Source organism: Podarcis filfolensis (genome assembly GCF_964270895.1).
Source record: "Podarcis filfolensis genome assembly, chromosome: 13".
Classification (NCBI taxonomy): Eukaryota; Metazoa; Chordata; class Lepidosauria; order Squamata; family Lacertidae; genus Podarcis; species Podarcis filfolensis.
Genome location: NC_139615.1, coordinates 22,161,607 through 22,189,552, shown reverse-complemented (window position 1 = coordinate 22,189,552; position 27,946 = coordinate 22,161,607). Strand labels below are relative to the sequence as shown.

General features: G+C 41.7%; 2 protein-coding genes across 2 annotated transcripts in view; one reads left to right on the top strand and one right to left on the bottom strand.

The window, feature by feature from the left end:
• The window catches only part of LOC310746597 (erythroblast NAD(P)(+)--arginine ADP-ribosyltransferase-like), a 420,131-nt gene that overhangs the window by 129,401 nt on the left and 262,784 nt on the right, over positions 1-27,946 (top strand). The gene's annotated exons all lie outside the window — the stretch shown is intronic.
• LOC310747385 (vomeronasal type-2 receptor 26-like) lies at positions 397-7,786 on the bottom strand (the record flags this gene model as incomplete). The annotated part of the gene is made up of 6 exons (XM_083581748.1): positions 397-1,298; positions 2,193-2,319; positions 3,985-4,212; positions 4,591-5,442; positions 5,928-6,027; positions 7,716-7,786. The coding sequence occupies 6 exons, from the start codon at positions 7,784-7,786 to the stop codon at positions 397-399; spliced, it is 2,280 nt and encodes a 759-aa protein (XP_083437874.1).

The following is a 27,946-nucleotide window of genomic DNA, read 5'->3' as shown; positions in this document are numbered from 1 at the left end:
GAAGGCAGCCCTGTATTGGGAAGGTTTTAATGTTTGATGTTTTACTATGTTTTTATATATATACTGTAAGCCGCCCAGAGTGGCTGGGGAACACAGCCAGATGGGTGAAGTATATAACAAAATATTATTATTAGCAGTAATAGTAATACAAGAAGAAATAGGAATAATCAAGCACTCATGCTTGAATACACATGAGATCCTTAGCAACAGCATTTCCAGTGATATATATTATTAGTAGTATTACAAGAAAGAGATGCATATATGCTTTCATTTTGTTTTTCTTATATCTCGCTCCCTAATGTTCAGATCAGGAGCAGAATTCAGAGAAACTAATAATGGTGGACTTCCAATAAAATGCATCTAAGAGAAAAATAAAAAGATAAAGACAGACCTCTTTCATATTTTCCTTTGCATTATATGCTCTCTACTATTTAGGTCAGGCCTCAGCACAATGATGTAGCATTTAGGGAAAAAGATGCAACCCAGTAAGCCAGCAGTAGAGCATAAGATGGAGAAGATCTCCACAGCCACCATGTATTTTCCTTTGGTGCTCAGATAGGTGGGAACAAAGGATAACCACACACTGCAAAACAGCAACATGCTGAAAGTGATAAACTTGGCTTCATTGAAACTGTCAGGTAACTTCCTGGCTAGAAAAGCCACAATGAAACTGATAATGGCTAGAGAGCCCATATAGCCCAAAACACAGTAAAACATAGTAGCTGAATTCTCATTACAAACTAGTATGATTTCCCCATAGAATGAGTGTGGATCTGTATCTGGGAATGGAGGAGCGGTACTTAACCAAAGAGTACAAACACCAGCTTGAATAAAAGTGGAGAGAAGGATAATGGAATTTGCTGTTCTTTTGCCAACCCATTTCCTCATTTTGGCACCTGGTTTGGTTGCCATGAAGGCCAGAACCACAGTGATGGTCTTTGCCAATACAGAAGAGAGGGCCAAAGAGAAGATGATGCCAAAAGCCGTTTGTCGGAGAGGGCAGGTTGCCTTTCCAGGCTGTCCGATGAAGAGCAGGGAACAGAGGAAACAAAGGAGGAGGGACACAAGAAGGATGTAGGTGAGGTTCCGGTTGTTAGCTTTTACTATTGGACTCTCCTTGTGCTTCATAAAAATTCCAAGAACTAAAGCTGCGACAAAAGAGAGAGAAATAGCCATAATAAATAAGATGATCCCCAAATCTTCGTTGTAAGTAAGGTAGCTCATAATCCTTGGAATGCACTGAGTTTTGTTTTCATTGGCATACTGGTCTTCTGGACAATTTATGCAGGCATCCATATCTTCAAAAATAAAAATTAAAGAAGAGGAAGAGTGATTTTAATATTCCCAAATGCAGAACAACATCTATCTAAGAAGTCTTAAAACCTCATGAGAGGTTTTGTTCTTTTACAATGATAAAAAGTTGTACTGCGTTGTTTTAAAAATATTTATTTAAAATTTGAACCACCATGCAGTTTACATTCTCCTAAGAAATAAATACTAGATATCTTTTGTTATGAAAATGGCTTGATGTTTCAATATATGTTATTTTTTATTTTTTGAGGGGTGTAGTATTTTCTAAATTAGTTAATTTTATAATTTGTTTTTAAGGATAGGATTGGAGGACTGCTATGGGACTAAGCCCTAGTCAACAGAATGGCTGGGGCAGGTTCCAGTAGGGAAGTTGTATTGGGACATCTAATCTCAGTGATCACAGGCAGGAGGAGTTGTCTGAGGGCCAGATCATGTCATTAGGTAGGTTCAGTCATTATCTGAAGACTATTCTTGCCTCTGGGTCTGATCCTGACCAGAAGGATACATGTATCAAAAAGGGTGTCCCATATGAAACCTAAAGTGGCACTGTGAAATGCCAGGTCAATGATTCACAAGGCCACTGCCATCCTGTTAAGCCTTATTAGGGAAGTTTTTAATGTTTGATGTATTTATCTTGTTTTTAATATGTCATTGGGAGCCACCCAGAGTGACTGGGGAAACCTATCCAGATGGGCGCGGTGAAAATAATAAATTAAGACAACTGCAGCCCATTATAGTGAGGTTTGTCATGTTTGATATTTTATTGTATTTTTAATATTTTAAAAGGAGTTACCTAGAGTGGTTGGTGCAACCCAGTCGGATGGGTGGCATATAAATAATAACCTTATCGTTGTTGTTATTGCTATTATTCTGTCTCCCACCTTTCTTATCAGAGATCGTTCCTTCTGGACACGACACACAATCATAACAACATATTTTTGCTCCCTCTTTCTTTTTCCTGTTGTAGCCAGGATAGCAGTTGTCATTACACACAGAAACTGGTAGTACCTGCGCAGAAACATGATGGATGATGAGAAAAAATGGGTAGTGGTGGGGAGTTCAATAAGATGTAATAAAAACAATTGAATCTGCTTCATATGACATAACATGGTTATAGAGCAGCCATTTTGACAGCAAATTTTTTTTGGGGGGGTCAGGGATTCTTGTTTTCTTTAAAAACTGAAATAATGCAATAAACTGGAAGATTCTCTGAAAAATTCATGTAAATTTCAAAGAGATATCACTACTCTGTTAATATGTCTTTAAAAAGAAAGGGAGGATCTTTAGTACAGTGGTGCCCCGCAAGACGAATGCCTCGCTAAACGAAAAACCCGCAAGACGAAAGGGTTTTCCGATTTTTTAGCGGTTTCGCAAGACGAATTTCCCTATGGGCTTGCTTCGCAAGACGAAAGCCCACAGGGAAATCTCCAGGGACAGCGGGGAAGCGCAGCGCGCCTTCTCCTCTGTTCCCGGACCTGTCCTGAAGGCTTGCGGTGGGAGGTCCGGGAACAGAGGAGAAGGCGCGCAGCGCTTCTCCTCTGTTCCCGGGGCTTGCGGTGGGAGGAGGGTTTTTCCTCCCCACCGCCAACATTCAGAACAGCATTCTGAATGTTGGTGGTGGGGAGGAAAGCCCTCCTCCCACCGCAAACCTTCATGACAGGTCCGGGAACAGAGGAGAAGGCGCGCAGCGCTTCTCCTCTGTTCTCGGACCTGTCCTGAAGACTTGCGGTGGGAGGAAGGTTTTCCTCCCCACCGCCAACATTCAGAAGGCTGTTCTGAAGGCTGGCGGTGGGAAAAAAAGCCCTTCTCCCGCCGCCAGCCTTCAGAAGAGTTCCCCCAGGGCTGCCTAGGCTGTGGATAGCAGCCTGCTGCCCCGCACGAGGGGCAGACATTCGCAGCTTGGGGAGCCCTGCAGGAGTTCCCTGCAGGGCTCTCCAAGCTGCGGATAGCAGCCTGCTGCCCCGCGCCAGGGGCGCTCTGCTTAATGTCTGCCCCGCGCGAATGTCTGCCCCGCGCGAGGGGCGCTCTGCTTCAGAGCGCCCCTCGCGCGGGGCAGCAGGCTGCTATCCGCAGCTTGGAGAGCCCTGCAGGGAACTCCTGCAGAGCTCCCCAAGCTGCGAATGTCTGCCCCGCGCGAGGGGCGCTCTGAAGCAGAGCGCCCCTCGCGCGGGGCAGCAGGCTGCTATCTGCAGCTTCGAGAGCCCTGCAGGGAACTCCTGCAGAGCTCCCCAAGCTGCGAATGTCTGCCCCGCGCGAGGGGCGCTCTGAAGCAGAGCGCCCCTCGCGCGGGGCAGCAGGCTGCTATCCGCAGCCTAGGCAGCCCTGGGGGAACTCTTCTGAAGGCTGGCGGGGGGAGAAGGACTTTTCTCCCCATCGCCAGCCTTCAGAAGGCTGTTCTGAAGGCTGGCGGTGGGGAGAAAAGTCCTTCTCCCCCCGCCAGCCTTCAGAAGAGGTCCGGGGACAGACTGTCCCCGGACCTGGTCTGAAGGCGGTCTCCATAGGAACGCATTAATTGATTTTCAATGCATTCCTATGGGAAACCGTGCTTCGCAAGACGAAAAACTCGCAAGAAGAAAAAACTTGCGGAACGAATTAATTTCGTCTTGCGAGGCACCACTGTATCTAAAGAGGAGCCAGAAGAGTGAAGTGGACTGATGAACATTTTTGTCTCACCTGATTAAAGCTTTGGTGCCAGACAATTTGGTCATCATGAATGGTTAACTCTTTGCCTCGAGGAGCCTGAGGATCTAATGTTCCAACTTTTACTCTAACCACTGATGCATTCAGAAACATCATCCAATTTGTAACATCAAAGCCTGTTACTAATTCTCCACTGTCATCAAAATGTATTGTTTCTCCAACACTGTTATTGAACATGATGAGCTTTAGAAAGTGATGGATCTGTATTCAAAGAGAATCCAAAGAAAGGAAGAACTAGGTCTTTGAAATGATTTCATTGAGCTTTACAAAGGCCTATCATACTAAATTTATATTTGCTGTGATTCTATATTTCTAGTAGCCTTCATTTGTCCCAATTTTTACTTTCACTATTATTATAAAGAAGCTAGCATTAACTATCCAAATGGATTCATAAATATAGGAACAGCATAAAACAGAAAGAACACCAAAATATTTTAAGTGAATGGTTTTCAAAATTTTGGTTCATTTATGAGCTTGCGTAAAAGAGAGAAAGAGGGAGTGAGAGAGTGAGAGAGTGAGAGAGTGAGAGAGAGAGTGAGAGAGAGAGAGAGAGAGAAAGAAAGAGAGTGTTGCAATAACCTGCCACGGCTGCACTTTCTGAAACACCAATCTCCAATCTTCTAACAACCTTCTATGCTTCAGTCTCAATCTGTATAGGTCGTGCAAAGCATGTGCCACGGCATAGACAGCATTGTAGACACTGTAACTATGGCCAGTCATCTTCATTTCAAACAAAATACCAGGAATGCTCTCCAGCTTCTCCTCCCCAGTGCATATTTCCTTTTCATCTTCCTCCTGCTTCTTTAATGAACAGCTGAATGCCTGTTCCCAGAAGTCCTGGATAAATCCATCTCCTTTCACCCCAAAAGGCTTTATCTCCTCAATAAACTTTTGAAAGCCAGGTGGCTGATTTGAGTGAGCAGTGAAAGATATGGAACCATGGAAGGTTTGCATATCCCACGTCTTCTGAATGGACACTGATGTGAAATCCCAGTGGGATGTAACAATCCACACTTTACCGAGAGGAGGCCATGACACATAAGATGTTGCAAATAGAAATATCCTTATAATCTGAAAAGATGGAGGTTCTCCATATACAAAGAATACATTGACTTTTGTGTCAATGAGAACTTCATAGGGTTTCAAGTTTTCTAAAAGCATGTCAATCATATTCTCCACATAGCTCCATGTTGGCAGTCTTATTATGAAAGCATAACATATGCCATTCTGGGAAAGCATTGGCACCATTGTTTGTAAAAACCTGTCCCCTTTATCATCATTCACAGCACCAACCCCAACCCATTTCCATCCAAAATGCTGAAGTAATCTCACAACTCCCATTTGCTGGTAGGATTCAGTTGGGACCATTTGGTACAGAAAAGGGAATAGCATTTTGGAACCTTTTAATGGCAAGAAAGATCCATAAGGGAGCTGAAATAAAATAAAAGAATATTGGAATTAATCTTGTACCATAAAATTATAGAGTTTTAATAGATAGCATTTATCCAAGTGCCATACATGTATGCAAACAAACAAACAAACAAACAAACAAACATATATGTCAACATTTTGATTTACAAATGAAAGCAAAAGGAATTTCTGGAGTTTTGTATCACAAGCCAGGCATTGGGCTGGAGTGGAATAATCACAGGGATGGTTTGGCCTGTTTCAGATAACTGAACTATTACTATCTAGAAAAAGACTAGAGGGGCATGCCCAGCCCTAGCAGCTGATGAACAGTAATTGAGTAAAGTTTTCATACGAGCTGTGAGCCCACCTGCAGTTTTCATAATCAAGACTCAATTTAAACAATCTGCTTACCAAAATATCACTAGGAGTATGGTTAAAACTGCTTTCATAAGAGCAAGATACTACGCCATATGTGCACGCTTCATACCCTCATACACACAGCTTACCTGTGGAGTTTTGTGGGTGGCTGAAATGAAAGCCATATTGACAGAGATCTCAGAGAAACATCCTCCAATGATAGCTATCAATTGGTTCTGCTTGTCACAACTGAAATTGGGAACAAACTTCTTTTGTGTGGAAAGCAGGCTCAGTGTGGCCTTATAAGTCATTCTTGCAGTCAAGTAACTATTGAGGATACGGATACCCAGAGAGACGTTTGGCAAGATGTTGGGATTCTCATTGATCTCTTTGACAGCAAATGCTAAGGCCAGGATGTGCTGGTAGTTCTTAGGCACTGAACTGTAATAAAGGTGACACCTGTTTAATAAATTCACCACCACCACAACAAAATGCATTTGTACTCTTCAGCATCTTTTATCCAAATATTTCCGAGATGGTGGCAAACTTTAGAACCACTTTAGAAAATAATAGACTTAAAAAGAATTGAGATTTAAAATACGTTTTGTAGGCTGAAAGTGAAAGAAAACAGAATTTGTCTTACACAGGTTCATCGACCCAGATCTGTGTAGGTTCTTTCTTGAAACTGAGGCTCTCATAGTTTAAGAAGACTTGGGAAACCATCTCCCCAATGATGAGGTCACCCGGTTGGTAAAATTCATGAGGAATAGGGAGGGGATCATCATATATGCTGCAGTTAATGGAATACTTCTTGCATACAGCATGAGACAGAAGTACAAGCAGCAACACCACCAGAAGCATGATCCTGTCAAAAACGTTTCACCTCCAAATGTACATTCTCATGTTTACATCTAAAGTGACAAAATCAGTTGATGGGAAACATGCTCCAACATGTATATGGGAAATAATCATAAAAGAAAATGAAAGAGTCCTGCCTATGCCTATATTCAGTGATCAAGAATACAAAGTATTTATATGGTTTTTTTTTCATATTGTGATTGTTGATCTTGCTGAAAATATCTGTCCCTCCACTGTGTAGGAGGATGGATACATGTAATTTTGACAATGATTGGTGTGATTAAAATCTCCCCTGTGTACTGATGTTCCTTGAAGTTTTGCCCTGATTAACAAAAGTACTACGTGTATTTTTCTACCTAAACTCTACAACTATATTTTCTTTTCTGAGGGGTAACAAATGGCCAGTGGCCCTTAGCCAGAAAGTTGTACACTCCTTTTATCCTGGACTTGAGTTAAATCCACATAACAGACAACTCACTTAAAGGCCAGGAAATCTAAGGTTCATTGTTACTATGATGGGAATATATTTTTTATCAGAACTCTTCAAATTCTTGTTTGTCTTATTTATTGTTTTCGTTACTATAATTTTTAAATTATTTACAGTATTTATTTATGCAATACTATATATGTTCGTTCATTTCTTCATCACATTTTACATAGTACTTTTATCTGCCAAGAATCTCACTGTGGTGCACATAGTCTTTCTCCCCCCATTTCATCTTCACAACAGCACGGTGAGGTAGTGCTCCAAGGTTCCCCAGTGAGCTTTATGGCTGACTAGGGATTCGAACCCTGCTCTCACAGTTCCTAGTCCAACACTCTAACTATTACACCACACCGTGTGCACATTGAAAACTTCAGGAAGAAAGGAAGAAAAATCTTCAGCCCTACGAGTTTATATATTCTAAATTTCGACTGTGTGTATCTTTCAACAATTCCTAGGGGTTTCGCTTTGACAAAAAGCACACATACTGTATGGTTGCATGGACTCAATTCAAAGTGCTAGTTTTGTCCTATAAAGCCTTAAACAGCTCAGGATCACAATACCTCAAGGACCACCTCTCCCTATATGAACCTACCTGGATTCCGTGATAACCATCTGAGGCCCTTCTTGTGCCACCTCCACAAAAGCTCCAGAGGGTGGCAGCATGAGAACGAGCCTTTTCTGCAGTGGTTCCTGATTTGTGGAATGGTCTTCCTGGGATGGTTTGACTGATGCCTTCATTATACACCTTTAGTGTGCGATGAACACATTCTTTTCAACCAATTATTGGACTGATTAGCATCCTATAGCCTTTTAAATGTGTTTGTTGGAGGGGGTGAGAGTGGGGGAAAGGGAGGTTGTGCTTTTCATTATTGTTTTTATTATATGTATTGTGTTTTTATCTTGCAACTTTATGTTGTGAACTGCCCTGAGAACTATGGATGAAGGGTGGTATATAAATTTAATAAATAAATAACACTGGTCAACAACAAATTTGTTGTCTGCATTTTTTCAGCTGATTTAGGATGAATCTGATGCGCTGAATCCAAAAATCGCATTGGTTTTGCTCAACCAGGTCAAGTTTTTGAGCTATGGCCACATGTCTTTTTTTACGTTTTTGTTCACATGTACGCTTGTGTGGAGCATTTTAGAAGAAGTTGGTGGGGGTAAAATGCCTTGTCAAATAATTGTTTTGATTGGAAATGATTATTTTAATGACAAGAAGTATTCAGGTCCGATAGTTCTGGGTGATTATGTCAAAAAGGGATCAGTTTGAAGTCATAAAACCTCAAAATCTTCCATAAATTGGTCCAGCAAAGCATAAAGTTGGAGGATCAAAACTAAGTTAATGGGGCAGCGGCCCCATGAAGTATCCTGATCTTCAATCAGCACGTCGTCCTGTAGCTCATTGTGATGAAATTCCAGTGCCTATCTTCGGAGAACTTCCTGACATTAGTGACGAAGATGCCTCCAGTGTTGAAGGACATGAGGAAGAAGAAGTGGTTCTTGAAGATGATGCTCCACATCCATTTTCCCAAAAGGAGTTGAATGATCTAGTTCATGACCTCAGCTTGTCAAAGGACTCTGCCGAACTGTCGGCATCCAGATTGAAGGGAAAAATCTCCTCTCTGACAGTGCTCGCATCAGCTTCTTGCGCAACAGGCATCAAGAGTACCTCCGTTTTTTCTCAGAAGAGAAGGACTTGGTGTACTTTGCAGATATTGCGCAGCTTCTGCTCAAGCTTGGAGTGCCACAGTACGAACCCAAAGATTGGAGACTGTTCATTGACAACAGCAAGCGATCACTGAAATGTGTTCTGCTACACAACGGCAACCAGTTTGCCTGTATACCCCTGGCTCACTCGAGTACACTGAAGGAGAACTATGAAGCGGTGAAGTATGTGCTGGAGAAAATTGGTTATGATCAGCATAAGTGGTTTATTTGTGTTGACCTGAAGATGGTGAACTTTTTGTTGGGACAACAGTCTGGCTTCACCAAGTACCCATGTTTTCTGTGCATGTGGGATAGTAGGGACCGTGCTCAGCATTACACGAAGAAGGACTGGCCTGTGCGGGAGGAATTGGTGCCTTGCAAAGAAAGGAACGTCATCAACGACCCTCTGGTGGACAGAGACAGAATACTCTTCCCACCGCTGCACATCAAGCTCGGCTTAATCAAGCAGTTCACCAAGGCTCTGGACAAGGATGGTGACTGCTTCATTTACTTGTGCCAGGCTTTTCCAGGATTGACCATGGAGAAGTTGAAAGCTGGCATCTTTGACGGTCCTCAGATCCATCAGCTCATCAGAGATCCAGAGTTCGGAAAGTCAATGAACGAAGTGGAACTGGAAGCGTGGAAGGCATTTGTTCTGGTAGTGAAGAACTTTCTTGGCAACAATAAGGCCAGAAACTACGCAGAACTTGTCAACAACATGCTGACTGCTTTCAGAAACCTGGGCTGCAACATGAGCGTCAAGATGCACTACCTATTTTCACATATGGACTGGTTTCCTGAGAACCTGGGTTCAATGAGTGACGAGCAGGGGGAGAGATTCCATCAGGACATGAAAGAGATGGAGACCAGGTATCAGGGTCGCTGGGACGCAGTCATGATGGCTGACTACTGTTGGACTCTGAAGAGAGACCTCCGTGCTGCTGAGCATTCCAGGAGTTCCAAGAAACAGAAGTTCAAGCCCTGAAGTTTGAAAAATGGTGAAGCAACATGCAATTTACGTGTACTTACCTTTATCAATGCCCACCATTCAGTTTACAGAAAACCTGACCTGATGGAGAGAAACGGATGCCATTTCCTGATTCAGCAGTGCAAAAATACCCTAAATCAGTTGTAGAAATCTAGACAACATTCAAAAAGTAAAATAAATTGTTGCCCAGTGTAATAAACCTTGTCTATGGGCACCAACAATCAGACTAGCCCACCCACCACCAGTGCCACACTCACCCACATCTTTTGCTCTAGCCGAACAAGCATTGGAATGAGTTCTATACACCTACAACTGTTTGTGTGTAGAGATTCCCCATGAAAGAAGGATTCCTGTATGGAGAACCTCTAGCTGTCTAAAACTTTATATGCTTCTTCCACGGTCATAAAATCATGGAATTGTAGAGTTGGAAGGAATCTTGAGGGTCATCTGGTCCAACTTCCTGCAAAGCAGGTCCATTGACTGCACAGACCATGGGGGAGTATTGCAAAGGAAGTGGAGTACATTGCATGGCATCAGTGATTGGTAGTGACAGGTTGTTTGTCCCCATGATCCCACATGTACAAATGGATGGGGAAGGATTTAAGTTGCTCTTTATTGTAGAGCAGGAACGCGGGTGGCGCTGTGGTCTAAACCACAGAGCCTAGGGCTGACCGACCAGAAGGTCGGTGGTTCGAATCCCCGTGACGAGGTGAGCTCCGGTTGCTCAATCCCTGCTCCTGCCAACCTAGCAGTTCGAAAGCACGCCAAAGTGCAAGTAGATAAATAGGTACTGCTCCGGCGGGAAGGTAAACGACATTTCCGTGTGCTGCTCTGTTTCACCAGAAGCGGCTTAGTCATGATGGCCACATGACCCGGAAGCTGTCTACAGACAAACGCCGGCTCCCTCGGGCTATAGAACAAGATGAGCGCTGCAACCCCAGAGTCGTCCGCGACTGGACCTAACAGTCAGGGGTACCTTTACCCTTTACCTTTACTGTAGAGCAAACATGCTGGATTTAAACATCTGGGCCCTCTGAGTGCACCAGAATGTAGATATGCAGAATGTATGAACCAATGTGCACACAGCTCTGACAAAACTGTCCCATCCTGAGAAATTCTACCAAAAAAAAAAAATGGTTTCCCTTACGTACTTGCCACCTTGTAAGCACAGTACTCTATTATTACTTTGATAAATGTATGGTATTTTAAAACTGATTTTCTTATTAAAAACAAACAAGCACATGCGTAAATGGAATTAAACAGAGCATGATTATGTGAATGTGAAATGTAAACTGGGCAGAAATAAGTAGGTTTTTCAATCAAAATCCCTGTGTTCCTTCAATGTGTGCAGGAGTTCATATGAACTTCATAATTCCTTTGATTATAATCTGAAGGCTCTTTGGATGAACTTAACTCTTCCACTGGTCAGATCTGGATCTACCAGGCTACATAACGCTGACTACTTAGGACAAAATAATATGTTTATGATTCAGGTGGAAAGAAGAAAAAATCTTCTAGCACTTTTGTTATGCATGATACAACTTCAGAAGTCAACAACACACTGGGGAAATGATAATCATACCTGTTAATGCCACTGACATTCAGCACATGCTAGCAACACACACAAAAAAACAAGATTGTGAAAAAGAGCTATAAAACCCTTGTATCCTTCAAAACTAGATCCAGGTATTGGCAGGGCTCTGTCATTCTTCTGTTATGGAGCTCCTGCTTAATGATCACTGTGTGGGATTAGAAGAATATTATCTGAACCATGAGTAATGGACCAAGAACTATAACATCAACTCAGAGGATAAGCTCTTGGCTCCATCCTGTTTGAAATATGGCAAACCTAACAGAGGACACAATCTTGCTGCTCTTCTCCGACTGAGAGGAAATGTCTCCTATGGAACCATTTTCTTTCCAGCCAGCTGGAACAACTGGTGGCTGACTACAGTGAGGGCCCTTCAAAAACCATCCAGATCCCCTGAGGAAGTAGGACTTACTGCACTGCAATTAAGCCAACATCTGTAAGGCTTCACTTGGAGATAGGCCTCTGCAGAGTTAATGGCTTGCAAAGCTACCATATCAGAGCCTTAGGTGGTCTTAGTGCCTTAAGCAGCTGACAGGACACTTTTGGAGCACCCAGTGAGCTGCATAGCAAAAGGCAGTTAGTGTTGCTTTCCTTTCTGGTTGGTTGTCCCTACCCACTTTTTGTTGCCACCTCAGTCTCTGTCCTCTCATCAAATCAAAATCTCATCAAATATCCCTTATGTCCCTCACAGCAGTGCCTAATAACCAAAAGGTACTCTGGTCATAAGCATTCCATTCAACACTTGTGTGTGTGTGTGTGTGGGGGGGATTCTATGCCATTAGTATGTGGGCACAGGGTGGTATACAAATAAATAAAAAATAGTAAATCTAAAGTTTGCTGCTATGGCAACCCACACACAATGGAGAGATGGAAATATATTATTTCATTTTCTTTTCCTTATCAGTTCCTCCCTACTGTTCAACTGAGGCCTCAGCACAATGATGTAGCGTTTAGGGGAAAGATTCAACCCAGTAATCCAGCATGTCTGAGGTTGGTTCAAGTCTATTCACAGGAATTAAACAGAGACGTCTGCACCCTTGCTTGAATTTTGTTGGGATCTCTATCAACACATTATCCCTCTGCCTCCCAGCCTCAATATAAATTAAAAACAAAGATATGCACACATATATTTCATTTTATTTTCCTCATGAGGTGTTCCCTGCTGTTCAGCTCAGGCCTCAGCAGAATAATGTAGCATTTTGGGGAAAAGATGCAACCCAGTAATCCGGCACTGGAACATAAAATGGAGAAGATCTCCACAGCCACCATGTATTTTCCTTTGGTGCTCAGGTAGGTCGGAACAAAGGACAGCCAAACACTGCAAAACACCAACATGCTGAAAGTGATGAACTTGGCTTCATTGAAACTGTCAGGCAACCTCCTGGCTAAAAAAGCCACAATGAAGCTGGTTATGGCTAGAAAACCCATGTAACCCAAGACACAATAAAACATGGTAACTGAACTTTCATTACATTCCAAGATGATTTTTCCATGCAGTGAGTGCATATCTGCATTTGGGAACGGAGGGGAAGTACTTAACCAAAGAGTACAAACACCAGCTTGAAAAAAGGTGCAGGAAAGGACAATGGAATTTGCCAAACCTTTCCCTACCCATTTCCTAACTCTGGCACCTGGTCTAGTTGCCATAAATGCTAGAATTACAGTAACAGTCTTTGCCAACACTGAGGAAAGGGCCAAAGAGAAGATGACACCAAATGTAGTTTGTCGAAGAAGGCAGGTTACTGTTCCAGGTTGTCCAATGAAGAGCAAAGAACAGAGGAAGCAAAGAAGGAGGGAGGCCAGGAGGATGTAGGTGATGGTTCGGTTGTTGGCTTTGACTATGGGAGTGTCCCTGTGCTTCATAAAAATTCCAAGTACTGAAGTTGTGATGAAAGAGAAAGAAATAGCCAAGATAGTTAAGATGATCCCTAAATCTTCTTTGTAAGAGAGGTAGCTTAGAACTCTTGGAATGCATTGAGTTTGGTCCTTGTTAGGATACTGGTCTTCTGGGCAATTGATACAGGAATCCATGTCTTTTAAAAATGAAAAAAGGAAAAGTAAGAGTATTATTTCAAAATGTATAAGAAAGTCAATTCTAAATATTAGTGAGAATACATCCTTTTGTGATCTTGCATTCATGCAATTCTTTTATCAGGCAGCCAAGATTGCCTAGTCTGCCTTTGGAATTGCTACAAATGTGTAGCTCTTTTGAAAGATATTTGTTATGTGAATTAACACTACATCCATTCAGTGGGTGCACACCTTCTGACCAAAACATAATAGATAATGTTTTACTTTATGGAAATTTATTGATATACCAGGAAATTATATCTCTTACCCTTTTGGTGATAGATCATCCCTTCTGGACATGGGGCACAATCATAGCAGCAAAATTTCTCCCCCTCCTTCTTTTTCCTGCTGTAGCCAGGATTGCAGTTGCCATTGCATACAGAAACTGGCAATATCTGTGCAGAAATATTATGGATGATTATAAATGAGAGAGGTTTTGTTTGTTTTTAAAAAAGAGTGGCAGTTCTGCAAATAGCGTGTCACTTCTGTGTAATAGATTACATAGTCTGATAGTACTGCTGTTATAGGCTTCAGCTTCAAAGGAAAAAAAACGTACATAAGTGGTGTTGGGTGTGCTCTCATATTTGAATCATTTTTCTTCTTGACTAAGATGAATCTCCCTGCCCCAAATAATAATAAATTTAAAGTCTAAATCTTTGCAGACCTGTTCTCTCCACACTGAGTTAGAATTAAACTTGATTAACCAGTTTAAAGGCTTGATTACAAAGATTAATGCTTCAACCATGAAGATAGCTGTTCTTGTGCCCAGATCTTAGGAAAAATCAGCAAGATGATAAAAGTTGCTTGCAGTAAGAACTAGTTTTTGTTTTTTTTTAAGAATGGCAGGCCTGTAAATAGTGTGCCAACTCTAGGGGGCCGAGGGATCTTCGCCCCTCTCAATATTTCTTTGAAGAGGACCCAGCAGAGATCCTGGTTTTCTTTCCCCCATAAGACATTTAGAGATGGATCATGAGGTCAGAGTAAACTGAGATTTCCAGAACTATGGAAAGAAAGGAATGATCTATATAGTTGTTGTTGAAAAATAATGTTCTCCAGCATAATTCAGTACCTGCACAGAAGGTGGAGTGATAAACTGGCCTAATGAACATTTTTTTGGCATATAATCTTAATTATTTCCCACTTTCTCTCACCTGATTAAAACATTGGTGCCAGACAATTTGGTCTTCATGAATCAATAACTCTTTGCCTGGAGGAGCCTGAGGATCCAATCTTCCAACGTTGACTCTGACGACTGAGCCATTGGAGAACATCATCCAGTTTGTAATATCAAAACTTGCAACTAATTCTCCATTGTCATCATCAAAGCGTATTGTTTCTCCGACAGTATTATTGAATATGATATGCCTTAGAAAGTCATGAACCTACATTGAAAGACAATATAAAGAAAGAGATAATTAGGTCTTGGAGCGACTCCAATGAGTTTCACAAAGCCCTATCATAGTGTATGTTTTGTTTTATTTCTGGACAATATATGTGATTACTCTTTATTTCTCGCTGGTAATATTTTTAACTTGTCACAATATCAAAAATCATGATTTTACACTGAAGCTGTCGTTTATTATCCAAACAGATTAATAGCACCTAAAGTTTATTTACTTCTGGGTCATACATTAAATTGTAGTTACCTGCCATGGTTGCACATTTTGAAATACCAGTCTCTGATTTCCTGACAATCTTCTTTGCTTCAATCTCAACCTATATATGCCATGCAAAGCATGTGCCATGGCATAGAGAGCATTGTAGACACTGTAACTATGGCCAGTCATCTTCATTTCAAACAAAATACCAGGAATGCTCTCCAGCTTCTCCTCCCCAGTGCATGTTTCCTTTTCATCTTCCTCCTGCTTCTTTAATGAACAGCTGAATGCCTGTTCCCAGAAGTCCTGGATAAATCCATCTCCTTTCACTCCAAAAGGCGTTAACCCCTCAATAAACTTTTGAAAGCCTGGTGGCTGATTTGAGTGAGCGGTGAAAGATATGGAACCATGGAAGGTTTGCATATCCCATGTCTTTTGAAAGGACACCGAGGTGAAATCCCAGTGGGATGTAACAATCCACACTTTACCAAGAGGAGGCCATTCCATACTGAATGCTACAAAAAGAAATATCCTCACAACCTGAAAAGATGGAGGTTCACCATATATAAAGAATACATTGGATTTTGTCTCGGTTGCAATTTCATATGTATTCGAGTGTTCAAGAAACAAATCTGTCATCTCATCCACATAGTTCCATTTTGGTAGCCTTATAATGAAGGCATAACAGATGCCATTTTGGGAAAGCATAGGCACCATTGTCTGCAAAAACCTGTCCCCTTTGTCATCATTCACAGCAGCAACTCCAACCCATTTCCACCCAAAATGATGAAATAACCGCACAACTCCTGTTTGCTGGTGGGATTCAGTTGGAACCATTTGGTACAGGAATGGGTATAGCATTTTGGAACCATGCAGTGGCAAGAATGATCCATAAGTTGCCTGAAAACAAAACCAGAAATGATGAATAAATTCTATCTCTTGAAATCATAGCATTGCACTGGGTTAGGTAGTTCATCTAGTCGAGATCCCTGTGTGATGCCGCAAATCCAGAATTTGAGTGATCCCAACAGATGGCTACCTAGCTTCTATTTATGTAAGACCTTGAGTGACAGAGAGTGCACATATCTACTGCTGAACTGTACTGAATAGGTCGCCTAAAAATAAACCAACTTCTAGTGCTATCCTGAGGGTTAGAACAAGTTTTTGTGATCTTCTGTGTGGCAGCCGTTCTAGTATTTTTACAATGCTATTATGTGCGCTCTTTACTTTCCATTCTTTTCAGAATGAAAATATTCCTTCAAACTTTCTACATAGAGTCTATAACACGGACATTCTGCTCAACTATTAATTCATTCTTATGAATTTCCCATATGGGTTAATTCCTCTCTGCCTTAAATTATACTGTAGTTCTGTGATGGCAGGGTCTATAACCTGTACCATTAGAGGAAAGGGTGATAAGCAAACCCTGTTTCTTGTTAACTTCATCACTATCACCAATAACTCTTTAATACAGAATTTCCCCTGTGTAGTTTTAACATTTGAATGCTTGCTCCTCTTGTGCAGATGGCTTCTAAAACCTACAGCAGTTATTTTTAAACTCAGGTCTTAAAGCCTAAAACTCAACAGATTGTAAAACAATGAATTTTGGAGCTGTTTTGCACAAACATGACTCTTCATAGTCCTTTGCTTGAAAGAACAAAGCATGGTTGCTTGCTGGTTAGATATTTTTCTTCTCTGGTTATCTTGTTTGCAACTTATACCTCTGTTTATTTCATTCCATCCCTTTCTTTCAGTGTAATCCAACATATTTTTCACAACATCAGCACCAACAATTTTTGTCTCTGCGTCTTCTTAGTTATTAGGCAGGTGCTCTCTCTCTCTCTCACTCACACACACACACACACACACACACGGGCCAATTTTCATAGCCATAACTGTCATGTTGTTTGTTTGTGTGTGTGTGTGTGTGTGTGTGTGTGTGCAAGAGAGAGAGAGAGAGAGAGAGAGAGAGAGAGAGAGAGAGAGGGAGAGAGAGAGTGTGTCTTTCCAAAACGTTTATTTCTACTGCAAATGCTTAGGCATATATCTATATCTATATCTATATCTATATCTATATCTATATCTATATCTATATCTATATAAAGTCTGCCAATCCTTACCCTACCAGTAACCTACCCAACCTAACCAGCATTGTATATTTTCTGATTCTTTCCTCCCTTCCAGTCAAAGTGCTTATAGTAAAATAAATAAATATCTGTTTTTGTGTTTTAAGCAGTGTTTTGTCCTATTGTTCTTATTAGTTTTCCAGTCCTTCCTGAATCCATTATTATTTGTATGAAGTGTTGTGTGAATGTAGATCCAGCACTGTACAGTCGTACCTTGGTTCTCGAAGAGAATGCATTCCGGGAGTCTGTTCGACTCCCAGAACCGTTCAAAAACCAAGTGTGACTTCCGATTTGCTGCAGGAGTTTCCTGCACTCAACTGGAAGCCATGGAAGCCATGCCAGACATCCGACTTCCAAAAATCGTTCGAAAACTGGAACACTCACTTCTGGTTTTCAATCATTCAGGAGCAGAAATGTACGAGGCATTCTGTGGCATTTGGCAACCAAGGGACAACTGTACACAGTCAGGGCAGCAGCACAGAAGGATGGGAACAGACAATAAAATAAGGCATTTGCATAGAAGTGGCCAAAAGCCAAGGTGACAGGTGGCAGCAGAAGCACCAGTGGCTAAACTGGTGTGCTCATAGGCTAGCTTTTCCTGCTCCAACTACCAAGAAGCCCTTTTCAAAGGATTCAGTAGGCACAGCCACAAGCAGGAGCCAGTAAAGAGCAAGCCCTTTGTTGGGAGAAAGTAAGAAAGTCCAACCCACTGCTGGACATCATTAACTTCCCAGCACTTTAAGCTTACCTGTGGAGTCTTTTGGATTGCTGAAATGGCAGCCATATTGACAGAGATCTCAGAGAAGCACCCTCCAATGATAGCAATCATATTGTTCTGGTCGTTACACCTGTAGTTGGGGGCAAACCTCTGTTGTGTGGAAAGCAGGCTCAGAGTGGCCTTATAGGTCATTCTTGCACTCAAGTAGCTGTTGAGGATGTGGAAACCTAGAGAGATATTTGGCAAGATTGTGGGATTTTCATTTATCTCTTTGACAGCAAATGCTAAAGCCAGGATGTGCTGGTAGTTCTTAGGCACTGAACTGTAATAAGGATGACAACTGTTTAATAAAGCAACCACAATAACAAAAAAACATTTGTACTTTTCATTCATGTGCTTCCAAGATATAGGCAAACCTTAGGACCATAGATTACAATAGACTGAAGAGGAACTGACACCTGAAAGAGATATTTCATCATCATCATCATCAAAACTTTTATTGGCATCACATACAAACATCCATAGCAAATCAATACAGAATTACCACCTTCCCCGTGACACAAAACGTTTGTCAAATGAAAGAGGCAGATGATGATGGTGATGATGATTACTGTATTTTTCGCCCCATAGGACACACTGGCCCATAGGACGCATCAAGTTTTTTTGGGGGGAAATAAAGGAAAAAAATTTTATTTCCCCCCCAGGCGCTTGTGGTGCCGGCAGCAAGGAGAAGCGCTCTTCTCCCCGCCGCCCGCCTTGAGATCAGGTCCGGGAACAGCGGGGAGACGCGCTGCGCCTCCCTGCTGTCCCCGGAGCTTGCGGGGCAGGCAGCGGGGAGAAGCGCTCTTCTCCCCGCTGCCCGCCTTCAGACCAGGTCCGGGGACAGCAGGGAGACGCGCTGCGCCTCCCCACTGTCCCCAGAGCTTGCGGGGCAGGCAGCGGGGAGAAGCACTCTTCTCCCCGCCGCCCGCCTTCAGACCAGGTCCGGGGACAGCGGGGAGACGCGCTGCGCCTCCCCACTGTCCCTGGAGCTTGCGGGGCTGGCGGCGGGGTCTCCCCGCCGTCAGCCTCCAAACCACTTCGGGAGACAGCGGGATGGCGGCGTTCCGCCTCCCTCTGTCCCCCGACCTTGTGGGGCTGGCGCTGGGGCTCTCCCCTCTCACTCTCCAGGCTTCAGCGAAAGCCTGCATTCGCCCCATAGGACGCACACACATTTTCCCTTCATTTTTGGAGGGGAAAAAGTGCGTCCTATAGGGCGAAAAATACGGTATATTTCTTGCATGGAAAACCAAGTAGTCTAACTGTTTTGAGATCACTCTAGAGCTTAACAAATCACCACAACAAAAATGCTCGTTATCATCATATATTCAAATGCTTGCAAAACTGAGGTGAACCTTCGGACCATAGAAGACAATACATTGAGAAAAATCTGAAATAAGTACATTCCTGCTGTGAAGTAGTAATAGTCACTTCCCTAGGAGGATTGGGGGCGCCTTGTTGCCCCAGTACAGTTGTGCTGTGGACCATGGGTGCTGGAGGTGGGGTTTTCATCATTCACGCAGCCAGAGGGGGAATGTTGGAGCTTTTCTTCCTGTGGCACAATTTTGATGTGTTGAGGCCCATGATATGGGATGATTGCTTTAGGGGCAGAGAGGTCACCCTCCCATCCTATTGCTTTTTAGTCCTACCCAAAGGTGGGTGGGCTGGAACATGCTAGAACCTTGCTATGGACAAGCCGGTTGCAGTATTCTGGGCCAGGGAGGAATTTCCCCTGCAGACTAATTGGCCTTTCTGAAAGTTTTTGCCTGCCTCATAGCAATTGTCACAACTCTGGTGGTTAAGGCATGGGGTCTTTATCTTTAATATCTGAGTACCCTGCTAAAGGGGTCTGTCCAGAAGCCCACATGGGAGCCAATGGGCCATAGAACCCATCCAAGAGGCAACCCTGGTAAGGGGCAATCACAGTTGATATATGTTCTTCACAAACCCATAGGGGAAGAAGCAAACTCACTTTTGAACAACTCCAGCATCAAATATAAGAACATCTAGCACAAAAAACATCCTCCCTGCACATATTCTCTGAAATTTAGCAGTGTTCTTACATAGAGGCATTTCTATGATATTTGCTATTTCATATAAACTGACATTAAAGCAATAGGGAAGATTTGTAATAAATAAATAACCAAAAGAGCAAAGGCTGGCCTTGCAGCTATCCTTCTTAAATCAATGTCCTTTGATGAGCTAACATGTCTTCAGTCTGTGTTGATTCTGCTCATCTTAAACAATAATAGATGGTTGGTTGGTTGGTTTTTTAAAGGGAGGAAATGTTAAAGGTTCCCAGCACAACAATTCTGACACCTATTTTTCTGGTTGTTTTATACTCCCCAAAGAAGCAAATTAGTTGGCTTCTGACTTCTGCTGCTTTGAAGAGAATGACAGAGTGTCATAGTCGCCAGGACTTTTCAGTCTTGGCAACAGAAATGCTATCTCATCCAGGAATAGTGGAAACAAGAGAAAACATTTGAACAAGGCACCTTAATAAAGCATTGTCTAAATTTTGCATCATTCAGGCCAAGCAATCTGTGAGTATTCCATCTTTCAGTACTAGAACTGCAGCATACTTTATCCACATCAAAGCTGCTGAAGATGGCAGAAGCTGAAATGTTTTGCTACGAAACATTCATATCTGTATTTTTTTTTAAAGTAACTCTATTAAGTCAGTCTTTAAAATCTCTCCAGGTGATATTGTTATTATTTAATTTGATACACCGAAAATCTCTTTACCATGTCCAACATATTTGGTTCAAGCAATGGACAATGGAACATCTATATTGTCTGACATCCGAGATACATTAATGTAACTGCAGGACACTTACAACAAGGGGAGGTATGTGAGATTATGTTGGATGCATAAAGGGGAGCTTTACAAATTTCCAGAAACTCACCTACATGTGAAAGAAATGTCCCATGTAGTGCATGTTTCTGAAGGCCAATTCACAATCTACTTTCTAAAATACACATGCCACTATAATTTTAGATTTGTGAACTTTTAGTATGAACACTAGTTGGAGACAAGAATCCTCTCCAGTGTGAAAGAAATAGGTAGAATTAAACATTTTGGTATTTTTCAAATATAATAGTATCTAATGCATCATTAAAAAGACCAGAAGTCTGGAAATACATGAGAACAGGCAAAGAGAGGGGTAAAGTCTGAGAAAAACTGAAATGGCAAAGCCCTTTGTTTTCATTAATTTGTTAAATTTTGGCCCCTCTCCCCTTAAAGACTGTTCAAATATTATTAAACCATCTATGACATAAATAAATAAATGCACAGGCACAATCCACCATGTGATTATTCAGAAGAAGCTCAATAGAAATGTACAGGATCATTTATTCAATGAAGCTTGTGGAGGGAAACTTATTAGTGGTTTATGATCAACAATAACATGTAATGGTAAGACAAGGTGATTAACAAGCTGGAAGTGTGAAATTGACCAAGTTCCACTTTTGTTATATTTTTCTTTAGGATTATTGTAGATAGACCATAAATTCATATTGATGCACAGTCTTGAATCATGGTGTGTTTTCCATTTTAATGGTGTGAGTATTTTACAGAATGGGAAAGAAAGAGAAAGAGAACAAAATTAATTTCTTACATGGATTCATCGATCAGCATTGGTGTAGGTTGTTTCATGAAATTGAAGTCATCATAGTTTAAGAAGACCTGGGAAACAATCTCCCCGATGATGATATCAGCTGGCTGGTAAAATTCATGAGGAATAGGGAGGGGATCATCAAATATATGGCAGTTAATGAAATGTGCCTTACACAGAGTGTGACACAGCAATACAAGCAACAACAAGACCACAAGCATGATTCTGTTGATAATATTTTGCGTGCAGATGTACATTCCCAGGTTAGTATCTACAGCTCTATGGCTATTATATGATTTCTTACAGATAGTGGTGCTACACTCATTTACAGCTTGATATCTTAGGGTATATGTGCACCATTTTTCTCTTGATCTTATTTATAAAAATGGCTCTGTGTTCATCAGCACTCTCAACAGTGCACCTCTTCACTTCTTTCTCTATGAGTGAGTTAAAATATTCATATACATCTGTTCAGCTATAGGTATGAATGATTTCCCCCCAAAAAATGGTGTGCAAAGAAAGTGTAACCCTGAAAATTATCCATGGATTCTCCATGAAATGTGAGTTTCATTAAAGTGAGGCAGTAAATATCTGTGAAGCAGATATAGACAAAGAGAGAGAATCAGGATAGGGATTCTTATGCAGCATCGTTTTTTGTCAGAGTCAGCTGGTGAGAAACATACCCTGACATGTATAGAGTAATCAGAGAAGAAAATGTCAGAGCCTTGCTTATGCAGAGATCCATTGCTCAATAGCACTGCAGGTTTATATATTTTTGTCAGATTCTGATCATTGGTCTGGTTAATGAAACCTGTATAACCCCTGTTAAATACAAGGCAAACAAATAATTCTGACAATGATAGGTGTGATTATAATTTCCCCAGTGTCTTGATGTTCCTTGAAGCTGCATCATAATTGACAGAAGTATTATGAGACACACCCCTCCACCTCTGCATTATTATTTTCTTCTTTAAGGAATAATATGTAGTCAGTGGCACTTAGCCAGGAGTTGTATAGTTCACACAACCAGATCGCTCATATTTGGTATAACTTGAAGATCTCACACAAATTCATACAAACAGATCACTCACTTAAAGGCTGTGGAATTTAAGGCTCCATGTTGCATGTCAAAGCCCCAAGCCACCCCCGTTAGCATAAAGACACAAGGACACAGAATTTTAAGTTAATGTTAATGGGCAAAATTTAGGCCACAACATTATTGGTTACAAAATGTGAGCGGTATTGGCTTAGGCATTGGGATCAACAGACTATATCTGACTCCTGCCAGCCTTGCAGGGAGTCTGGTAAGGGTAAACCACCAGTAGGGGGAGCTCCGCCAATGTGGATCGATTCGAGCATCCCCTAGGTTCCTGCTGGGGTCATGGCATGGCCCTAGCCCATCCCTGGGCTTCGGACGAGATCCACCCCCCATTCATTTAACGGAATACCCTTAAGCATGGAGGGGCAGGTGATGGCCGCTCCTCCTCTCCCCCACACATTGCTATTCCAATGCTTAACTGCCAAACCTTATAAAGTTATGATGATTGCTATGAGGTAGGCGAAAACCAAGTGCAAAACCTCTCTCAGTTTGATGAGGAGAAATTGTCAGGGTTGTGCAAATCACTCAGCTGAACCCTGAGGTATGAACCACATCAGGATACCTTAAGCTGATTCACACTGCACATGGGGTAGGTCTGGGTGCCTATAGATTTCTATGAATGGAGTGGTGCTTCCAGAGTTACCCTGGAGTTACATGGCAATATGGATTTAAAAATAAATAAATAAGAAAAGCCAGACTGTCTCTCAAATTGATATTGAAACAAACAAGAGCAGACAGCAGACATCCTACAAGAAAAATGCCAGGCTGTTGACAGCGTGATGTATAGTAGGAGAGGAGCTGACCTTTCGTTTGGTTAACAGTCAATCATTCCCATCCCGACTTTATTTTATAATGATAATGATAATAATTTGTGTATGTGTTGCGGGCTGTCTTCTTTTCTTAGTTGCTTGACACACACAATTTGGGGTACCACCTTTCTACATAGAGCTGTTTGTTCTCGTGTCATATTTCTCACTATGCTGTAAGTTATAACTTGTAATGGGCGCTTTGTTGTTTTGCATAGCTAGGAGATTTTTTTTTAAAAAAATATCAATTCTTCCAGTTCTTGCCCTGCCAGCAATACATCCCACCCACCTTTACAAATGTTCCAATGCCTGCTGCTTCTCTACCTGTCCACCTCACTGCCTTTTATTTCATAACTGCATTAAGGAAACACCTCTTAGTGATTACCTGCCTTTCTTTGACTTAGTTGTCTGGAAAATAGAATTCCAAATGATTCATATTTTTTAAAAAATCTTCATGAAACAGGAAGATATTAACTGTAAAAATAATTGTCAGAGCTACCCTAGGTCCCAGCTCACAAAGGACCAACGCTGCTTCGTTGTTAAGTATAAAAGTCTTTATTGAAGTTCAGTTTCACTTCCAGAGCCGCAGCGCGCAGCTCTACGTCTCAACTGTCAGACCGCTGATGCTCCATCTGAGTCTCCTCCCCCTTGACACCAATTTAAGATTCTCGCCTTGCTCCACCTTCTCCGCTGCTCCTTCCTCCTCTGGGTCCGCCTGCCCGCCGGGGTTCCGCCCTTTCTAGCCTCTTCTCCCGCTGATTCCCCTGAGCCTTCTCCCTCCCTCCGGCGGGCTTTAGGAGCTGGTTCCCCATCCGGGTCTCCTGCTGTTCCGCGCGCCTGCACATTTGAACTTGGCGCGCGCGCCCAGCCAGCAGCTTTCCTCCTGACCGTTTCACTGCTGCTGTCACTGCTTCCCCCTTCGGGGGGGCTAGCTGCAACTGACCTCCCTTCCGTTCCCCCACTCTCCGATGGAGGCGTGGTCAGCCCTGACTCACTCTCTCTCCCCGCTGGAGGAGACGCTGGCCCTGACACATGTGACTCTTCCCCCCCACTACGCTCTGGTGGGGAAACTGGTCCCGATCCTCCATTGCTGCTTTGGGGTTCCCCTCTGGCTCCTTGTTTCTGGTGCGTCCCCCCTGGGACCCCCCTTGCCCTGACCATCGGCGCCCCCTTCTGGGAATCTTCTGATTCGCTGGAGAAGCTCATGGAATCTCTCGGGCCACTGTCATACTCCCCTACGCTGCCCTCGGATTCTTCCCCTTCGCTCTCCAATTCCTCTCTCCCCAGTGTTCCTGCTCCTGATTCCCTGACAATAATAATAATAATGAAAAAGCTAAATTTAAAGACAGTTAGAATAAACAAAACAAAACCACCTCTTGAGATACCTGTCTTTGCCCAGAATCAGATTTTGTTGTTGTTGTTGGGGGCATTCACAGCCCTAGTGAAAGAGCAATACTTCAGTAAAGTTTCCAGTTAGGAATGATTAGCAATGATTTCATCTTCTAGTATTATTAAGCATGCATTTAACCACTTTGCCTAGCAAAACAGTATGAAGATTTTGGTCAAATGCTTTCTAAATTTCAAGATCTTATGCTATAGTTCTGAAATCTCCATTCCCTCATGCACCCAGCTTACCTGTGGAGTCTTCTGGATTGTTGAAATGGCAGCCATATTGACAGAGGTCTCAGAGAAACATCCTCCAATGATAGCAATCAGATTGTTCTGGTTGTGACACCTGAAGTTGGGGATATGTTTCTGTTGTGTTGAAAGGAGGCTCAGAGTGGCCTTATAAGTCATTCTTGCTGTCATGTAGCTATTGAGGATGTGGAAGCCCAGAGAGATATTTGGCAAGATTGTGGGGTTCTCATTTATTTCTTTGACAGAAAATACCAAGGCCAGGATGTGCTGGTAGTTCTTAGGCACTGAACTGTAATAAGAATGACCTGTTTAATAAAGCAACCACAATAACAAAAAAGCATTTGTATTCTTCATTCATTCATTCATGTGCTTCCAAGATTGAGGCAAACCTTAGGACCATAAATTACAATAGACTGAAGAAGAACTGACATCTGAAAGAGATAATTCTTGCATGGAAAACTAAGAAGTCTAACTGTTTTGAAATCACTCTAGAGCTTAATAAACTGTTCTCTTAACATTTTTCCTCAATTCCCTAACATATTAAGAACAAGAATTAGCCAAAGTAGGTGTATATGTGTTTTTAGAGCTGTATTCCCTCCACAGTGTTCTATAACTACCACCTTGACCAGGTGTAGGCAACCTAAGGCCCGGGGGCTGGATGCGGCCCAATCGCCTTCTCAATTCAGCCGTGGACGGTCCGGGAATCAGCATTTTTTTACATGAGTAGAATGTGTGGTTTTATTTAAAATGCATCTCTGGGTTATTTGTGGGGCATAGGAATTCATTCATCCCCCCCAAAAAAATATACCCACCACATGGCCCACCACATGGCCAGACCTTGACTGTACCCTTTTGTTTCACCTCAGAGTAGGTGTGGATGGCGGAAGCCAAAACATTTGCTATGAAATGTTCATATTTCTCTATTGTTGGGCACTCTAATATATTTGTGAATTTTTTTAAAAAAAAAAATCTCTCCCAAGTGACATTTCTAATGTTCAACTCAATATACTGATTGCCTATTTAACAAGCCCGGCAGCTTTGATGAAAGAAGCAATATAAAATATCACTGTCACTTCAAGCAACTGATAAAGAATCGTTTATATTATCTAAAATCTGAAATACACTAATGTAAATGAAGGGCAGTTAGAATAAGGAGAGGAATTGGGAGATTATATTGCAGTCAGAAAGTAAATCTTACAAATTTCCACAAATTCACAATACACCAAATATCTTACTGAAGTGCATGGTTCCTGAAGGCACGCCAGAAGCTACTTTCTAAAATCCATATATCCCTATGATATTTTATTTGTGCAGCATAAATTTTAAAAATTTGAAACCAAAGTTTGATCACTCTTTAGTGTGCTGTCTATTTGAACAATATGTTGGTATTTTTGCTAGGAAAACTGTAGGGGTGACATTAATAGGAAGAATGTATGTCTCAAATAGAGTAATAGAAAATAAATGGTTAAATAAATCTGAAGTATGGAAGTGCATGAGAGAAGGCAGTGCTAGAGAGAACTATGGGAACAAAGTGAGGGGAAAACAAAAGTGGCAAAAGCCTCTTTTTTCATTGATAAAGATATTATCTTTTGAAAACCTCTTTTTTATAAATATTAAGTCATATATAAATATAAGACGTAAAAAGTAAGGAAAAGCATGAGCATAATCCACCATGTAGTTATTCAGCAAAAGCCCAATAGAAATGCACAGGATCCATTCATTCCTTGGGAGTTGTGAAAGAAAATAGTGATTTTTGAACAACATTAAAAAAAAGGTAAGGCAAAGAATAATTACCAAGAAGGAAGTTTGATCAAATTCCATTGTTCTCATACCAGTATATAAATTCTTATTAATGCACATTATTATACTATGATATGCTTTCCATTTTAATGGTCCAAGCATTTTACAGAACGAAAGTGAGAGCGAGAGAGAGAGAGAACAAAACTAATGGCTTACAGAGGTTCATTGAACAGCATCTGGACAGGCTGTTCTGTGAAATGGAGGTTATCGTAGTTGAAGAGGACCTGGGAAACCATTTCCCCGATGATGAGGTCACCTGGCTGGTAAAATTTATGAGGAATAGGGAGGGGATCATCATATATGCTACAGTTTATAGAATGTGTCTTGCACACAGTGTGGCACAGCAATATGAGGAGCACCACCACTATAAGCATTATCCTGCTGAAGAAACGTTGTATCCAAATGTCGATTCCCATGTTTACATCTATAGCACTATTATTGGTTTCCCTGCAGGTTTCCTTGAATTATGGCAGATATTTCCTAAGATGCAAACACCACTATTTCCTCAACTTATATTCCTCTGTGTTCATCAGTGTTCCTGAAGAGTGTATTTTATTTACTGCCTCACACTTGCCTCTGTGGGTGAGTAATTTCAAATCTCCATATATACTTGTTCAACTAAACATATCAATGCTATTTTCTTAATGTGCAAAGGAAAAAGTGGAAACCTGAAAATTCCCAGTGCATTTGTCCACATGAATGTGAGTTTTATTACAGCGAGACAGTGCTTTGATACAGGAGCTGTTCATAGAAATGTGTCTAATCCACACCCAATTCATGAGTTGTGACCAGTAAATATCTCAAAAGTGAATGACTTAATGGGCAAACAAAGTACTCACAGTATACTTTTTTGTGGTTAAAATAATGTCAGAATAAGGTGGTGGGAAACATACCCTAACATGCACAGTATATAATCATAAAAGAAGATGACAGAGCCCTGCCTAAGCCTATATCCAGTGCTCAGTAACACAAGGTTTTTATACCTTTTTCATATTCAGGTTGTTACTAATGACATTTGTATATCCA